Raw genomic sequence first — 7,080 nt, forward strand, 5'->3', positions numbered from 1 at the left:
CAATACGTTTTTTGATTTCCTGGCTACTGGTTAGATGTCCAAAATAGGTAAATCTATTAGTGACAGAAAGATTAGTGGTGGCAATGGAAAAGGGAGAATGCAGAGCCTTTGAGGGGACTGTAAAAGGGTGCATCATTTAACCTCGAGGTAAGGAAATGTAAAATGGATTGGGTTGATGTTTGCAAAACTCTGTGAAAGTACAAAGATCATTACATGGTGCATTTTAAAGTTATATGGCGTGTGTGTTGAGTCTTGCTCACTCACTCAATGCCAAGAAGCCAATTCTAACTCATTGTGACCTTCGATCTTGTTTTCAAGGCTGGTAGACTTAATGCAAGGAGAGTGTTTAGCTTTTTCCTGTGGAGCCACAGCTAGATTTGAACTGTGCGGATGCATGGCTTTTGATTAGCAATGCCACATACCATGGACTGTGTCCCCAGAGGTCTTTTATATCTCAGTGTAAATTTATATCCACATATCAGTGAATCAATTTTTAGAGCCTACCTTTATGAAGAACCAATTGGCAGCATCAGGATGGATGGTGAAGAGATTGAGATTGTACACAGCTTTAGTTTGCTTGGCTCCATAGTCAACAGTCTTGGCACCAGCAGCCAGGAAATGAAAAGGCGCATTGCCATGGGAAACTCTGCTGTTAGGGACCTCTCCAAAGTACTGGAGAGCAATGGTGTCTCTCTGGAGACTAAGGTGCGTCTGATACAGGCCATGGTCTTCGCAATCACTTGTTATGCATCAGAGAGTTGGACAATGACCAGGGAGGATAGAAGGAGAATTGATGCCTTTGAGCTGTGGTGCTGGAGAAGAGTATTGAGAATACGATGGACTGCTAGGAAAACAAACAGATTTGTCCTGGAAAGGGTTAAACCGGGTGGCTCCTTGGAGGCAAGGATTCTGAGGCTCCATCTAACATACTTTGGACATGTTGTGAGGAGAGACCAGTCCTTGGAGAGGGACATCATGCTTGGGAGGGTGGAGGGACAGCGCAGGAGAGGAAGGCCCTCTATGAGGTGGATTGATTCAGTGACTGGGATAATTGGGATGGGAGTGTCAGAGACAGTGCGATTGGCACAGGACAGAGCGGAGTTTAGGGCTGTTGTACATAAGGTCACTATGAGTCACAAGCGACTCGACGGCACATAACAACAAACAACAAACTTTATGAATGTTCTAAATACTCATGAAAATGGCTAGCCTAAAGACGACTGAGGATACGAAATGCTGGGAATGTTGAGGAGTCGCGAGGACCCCGCCCCCCATATGATGGCTGCTCATAGAAAGAGCAGTGGGTAAGCAAACGTCCTACTAAGGTTAAACATGTGTAAAACTTATAACCCACAAGTTCTACCCCTAAATCTGTACTTTCAAGTATACATATTGCAGCAAAACACATGTAAAGACTCTTTATAGTCCAATTTCACATCACAGCCTTGAATATTCATCAGTGTTGGAATGGACAAATAAATGGTGTTAATTTATACAAGAGACTGGGATACAGCAACAAGAATGAAAAACCTACAACTACAGCCAACAATATGGATGAATCTCAAAGACTAGGCTTGAGTTAAAGAAAAACACATAGAGAACAGTTTCATTTGCTCCATTTTCCCCATTCTATTTAGTTATTAGTGTTACAAACCATGTGGGTTTTACACTGTAATTACAATTTCAAACATATTTTGTTGTTACACTGTAATGAAACTTTCATTCAATCATATTTTGATGTATAACATTGTAAATATAATTTCATTGGATCCTTGAGACACATTTTATAACATTAATTACTGTAATTAATTTGAAGGGGGTCTTAGTCAACCTCTTATTTTATATTGTCTTTCCCTTCAACCAATTATTCTTTTGTTAGTTTTTAAAATATTATTAAATTTTTTTAAGTTCAGGAGAAGGAAGAACTTGTGATTTTAGATGTTAAGGAGTAGAGAAAGAAAGGGAGAAAGGGGGACTTGTGGGAAGTTGGTAATGGTCTTTCTTAATCTGGGTCCTGATCACATAAATGTGTTCACTTTGCGAACATCATCAAAATATACTTTTATAATTACTTACCTGGAAGAGGAGATGCCATGATCACAAAGGCGCTTTCTCCAGGGTGAGGCTTAACCATTGCACTTGGATATGATGATCCCGGTGATTTCCCCAAATGTGGGAAACTCAACTGTATAATTTGTTGTAGTGGGGGCTGTGTTCGCGCTTTTCCCTGTTAAAGAAAAAATTTTTAAATGTGCTTTCATGATTTGCACACATTTTTTTGATGTATACATTGCAGTTTAGAAAAATTATTACAAACTCTTTAGCTTTCCTGTTATCTTTTTGTCTTGGGTCTGGACTTGGGGCTTGCTTGTAGGTAACAGCTCGGGGGAATGAGGAAATAACACCTCTATAGATAGGTCAACAAAGGTGATGCATCCTCTTTTGATTTCTGGGACCCATTCTTTTGTATCTTTAAGCTACTATGCTGTTGTTAGGTACCATTGAGTCAGAACCAACACATAGATGACTCTCCAACAGGTTTTCAGAGGCAGTAAATCTCACAGGAGGAGACTACTCATCTTTCTACTGAAGACCAGCTGAGGGGTTCAAACCATGTGCCTTTGGGATAGCAGCATATCTCCTTACCACTAGGCCACCATGAAGAAGGTCCAGTTATCAGGAGGTGTCAAGCTGTGAGGAAGCCCTGGTGACAAAGAGGCTACATGAAGATGCTCTCATCTTACTTGGAACCAGCAGTCAAGAAATCAGGAGATTAAAAAATAAATAAATCAGGAGATGTATTGCATTATTGCATTGGGCAAGTCTAGAGTCAGAGAATTCTGCAAAATGCTAAGAGTAATGATGTCAGTTTGAAGACTAGGGCATACCTGATTCAGGTCCTGGTCTTGTCAATCACCTGCTATGCATCAGAGAGCTAGACAATGACTAAGGATGACAGAAGAAGAACTGATGCCTTTGAGTTGTGTTGCTGGAGAAGAGTATTGAATGTACCATGGCCAGACAAAACAAACAGATGCATCTTGGGAAAAGTACAGCTAGAGAGCTTCTTGGAGGCAAAGATTGTGATGTTTCATCTTTCATACTTTGCACATGTAGGTAGGCGAGGTTATTCCTTAGAAAGGGATATCGTGTTGGAAAAAAAATGGAGGGTTAGTGAAGGGAAGGTAGGCCCCCCAAAAGATAGATTGACACGGTGACTTCAGCAATGAGCTCAAGTGTGTAAGACATTGTGAGGGTGGCACAAGATAGGGCAGGGCTCAGGTCAGCTCTTCCCAGAATCACTATGAGTCGTACTCAACTTGATGGCACCTAACAACAACAACACTCTTATCCTAAGCTGCTTTGCCATCAACCACCACATGAGTGAAGCCGCTTCCTAATGACTTCAGTTGCTACCATGGAGTTGTCTCCAGCTGTTGATTCCTCGCAGCTGAAGCTCCAGAAATAGAGGAGCAAAGGCAAACCATCCGTCCTGGGCCCTGTTCCAAATCCTCACCCATAAAATAAAACGGATTTAAGCTACTACATTTTTGTGTGATTTGTTACACATCAATATGGAACCGTATATTGCTTTTATGTACCATCAAGTGCGAACTTACTCAGAGCTGGCCCTCCAACAGGTTTTCAGGGGCATTAAATCATAAGGCAAGAGATTGCCCGTCTTTTTTCCACTGAATTAGTGGATTAGAACTGGATGCCTTTGGATTGGCAGCACAGTACTTTACAACTAAGCCACCAGTGCTTCCTGGAAAAGTATGTTCAACTTCAGTAGCAAGTTTACTTTAAAAAGGTTTTACTTCTAAGAAAAACTGGATAAATTATGTATACTGCCTTGAAGCAGATGAGGGAGAGAACAATTTAAAAGCGATACATGATAAGGTATTATGGTTATCACAGGAGTTAAAGGAGGAGTTATCACAGAATTAAGGTTGCATAGCGAGGGTATTGGGGGGTGGGGGTTGCGGGGGGATTATATACCAATGGAAGAATTTTTCTTTTATTTTCAAAGAGAGGAGTGAACTGGGGGGAGGGCTGGGCAGGGAGAAGGGTGCAACAATGAATGAATGGAAATCCAAAATCTCTGTAAATGTTCATTAAAATTAATAAAATGAAATTAAACAAAACACACACACACAGGTCTTACTTCTACATGCTGCTTCAGCAAAATGATTATTACTGATCTTGAGGTGTGACTTCAGCAGACAATATGGCATCTTTATTTTTTTGTGTGTCTCCTAGATATCACATTTTTACTTTTCTGTCTCCTAGAAACCTCCCTGGGATGGCTTCCAATGAGACCAATGCCACCACACAGTGCCCCTATAGCCTTCTCCTGTCCGAGGAGGCCGGCATCACCCTGTCTCTGTTCTACTCGGTTCTCTTTGTCTTCAGCGTCTTGGGGAACAGCCTGGCTCTGTGCCTCATTTGCCAGAAGAGCGAGAAGATCAACTCAACCGGCATCTACCTGGTGCACCTGGCAGTGTCTGACCTCATGTTCGCGCTGGCCCTGCCTGGCAAGATCGCCTACTTCGCCCTGGGGTTCAGCTGGCCTTTTGGCGTCTCCTTCTGCCAGCTGACCGCTTTCCTGTTCTACCTGAACACCTACGGGGGGATGAACCTCATGGCGTGTGTGAGCGTGGACCGCTACCTGGCTGTGGTCCGCGGGCACCAGTGGCCCCAGCTGCGCAGGGCTGGCCGCGCACGGCTGGTCTGCGTGGGCATCTGGACGCTGGCCCTTCTGCAGACGGGGCCCTTGCTCTTCATCCCCATGACCACGTCTGTGGAGGGCAAGCTGACCTGCATGGAGTACGCCAGCGTGGAGCACATCCTCAGCCTGCCTGCCCTGGTCATGATGGCCTGTACTCTCTTCTTCTGCGGGCCCATGGGGATCATCCTGTTCTGTTACGTGCAGATCACCATGAAGCTGTGGCAGTCGGCCCGCGCAAACCCTCTGAGAAGCAGGCAGGGCCACCACCGCAGGGCCTGCCTGCTGATTCTGCTGGTGCTGGTGGCCGTGGTGCTGTGTTTCAGCCCCTACCACCTCAATGTCATCCAGTTCATGCTCAAGCGCATGCTGCATCCCTTATCCTGTTCAGAGCAGAACACGTTCAGGATGTCTCTTAAGGTCACAGTGTGCCTCATGAATCTCAACTGCTGTATTGACCCCATCATCTACTTCTTTGCATCCAAAGGTTATAGGAGATGGTTCTTCCGGCTTTTAAAACTTAGAGGGTCAGCCTCCACCCCTTCCTCCTCAGAGATGCCAAGTATCAACCAGACGGTTGGCTCTGAGCCTGTTACACAAAGTAATGCCTAATGTGTCATTGGTTTTAAGACTGAGAGGCTGAGGTTTGGAGGTCTCAAACTCATACAACTGAGAGTGGGGCTGTTTTAAGAAAAATAATGCACGATGACAAAAATAAAATTAGGTAGAGGGTGGTCTTAGTTATTTAGTGCTGTCGTTGTTGTTATGTGCCGTCGAGTACCCTGCAACTCATAGGGACCCTTTGTACAACAGGTTTGAAGCCCGTCCTGTTCTGAGCCAATCTCACTGACTCCAACACACCTACCCCTATGGCCCCAGTTACTGTGTCAGTCTTCTCATCCGGGGTCTTCCTCTCCTGCTCTGTATATCCAACATTCTGAGCTAAATATCCTTCTCAAAGGACTGGTCTCTCCTGGCCATGGGCCCAAAGTATGTGAGATAGCTTCAAAATCCTAGCCTGCCAGGAGAAACTTGGTTTCATCCTCTCCAAGACTTGTCTTGGCAGTCCACGGTATGCTCAAGACTCTTCTCCAGCACCACAACACAAAAGCATCAATCCTTCTTCTGTCATCCCTAGTCACTGTCGAGCTCGCTGATGTATAACAAGTGATTTTGACCACCATGGCCTATATTAGGTGCACCTTAGTCTCTATACTGAAATAATTGCTTCTCAGTACTCTGGAAAGGTCCCTGACAGCAGATTTTTCACAGTGCAATTAGCCTTTTGATTTTCTGACTGGTGGTGCTAAGAGTGTTGATTATGGAACAAAGTAAGCAGATCTATACAATGAAATAGGTCATTTGAGTTCTTGACTATGACTATCATAGATATTGTTTGTGTATCCTAATAACAGGAAATTATTGACAACTTCAATCTTTTCTCTACCTCTCTTCATGTTGCCTGTTGATCTAGAAGTGAGGGCTTTGGGATTGTTGGGTTTTTTTTGGTTTTTATATGTTGAGGTGTCATCCATGCTGAAGGCTATAGTATTTTATCTTCTTCAGTAAGTATTTCAAGTCAGCTTCACTTTCTGCAATCAAGGTTGTATCATGTGCATAATGCAAGTTGTTGATAAATCTTCTTCCAATCCTGAGACCACATTCTTTATATAATCTAATTTTTCAGGTCATTTGCTCAGTATACAGAATGAGTAGATATTATGAAAGGATAAAGTTTTGATATCCCTTTTTTATTTTAAACCACACAGTATCATCTTATTCTATTCTCATGATTGCTTCTTGGTCTCTGTATGGGTTCCACATGAGCTTAATTGTGTGTTCTGGAATTCCTAGCCTTCTCAATCCATACAAATCCTATTTTTTTAGCAATTTAGGCTGTGTTTCAATTTGGGGAAATGAAATACTGTAAAGGTCAAAATTGCCTTCCCACCACAAAAATAGGCAAACCAATGAACCATTTTGAAATGCTTACAGATACCATTTACTGAACTGCCAAGATTTTTTTTAAATGTAAAAAAAAAATCCACCCCCAAAAACCCCCAAAAAACCATGAGAAGGCTATACTCAAAGATGTTGACCTGGGAGTCTCTGGAGAAGAAAGGAGTGAGATGGTGTCTTTTATTTTTATTTCATTTTAATTTTGTGCTATAAGAACACATTCACCACCACAACAAGATAAAGGTAAATAATCCAATAGGAAAATGGGCACAGGATATGAATGGGCACTTCGCCGAAGACGACATTCAGATGGCTAACAAGCACATGAAGAAATGTTCAAAATCCCTAGCTCTAAGAGAGATGCAAATCAAAACAACTATGAGATATCATCTCAC

The 7,080-nt window shown here is 42.9% G+C and overlaps 1 protein-coding gene across 1 annotated transcript in view; it reads left to right on the forward strand.

Moving 5' to 3' along the window:
• The first annotated feature begins 4,303 nt into the window (after window positions 1-4,303).
• LOC102859072 (G-protein coupled receptor 183-like) overlaps window positions 4,304-7,080 on the forward strand; it is a 7,796-nt gene continuing 5,019 nt past the window's right edge. The window contains exons 1-2 of the mRNA XM_006879619.1: window positions 4,304-4,769; window positions 5,127-5,327. Of these exons, the coding sequence (XP_006879681.1) occupies window positions 4,304-4,769; window positions 5,127-5,327 (667 nt within the window). The remainder of the gene's footprint in view (window positions 4,770-5,126; window positions 5,328-7,080) is intronic.

Source organism: Elephantulus edwardii, unplaced genomic scaffold, assembly GCF_000299155.1.
Source record: "Elephantulus edwardii isolate Elephantulus edwardi_28Jun2011 unplaced genomic scaffold, EleEdw1.0 scaffold00004, whole genome shotgun sequence".
Lineage (NCBI taxonomy): Eukaryota > Metazoa > Chordata > Mammalia > Macroscelidea > Macroscelididae > Elephantulus > Elephantulus edwardii.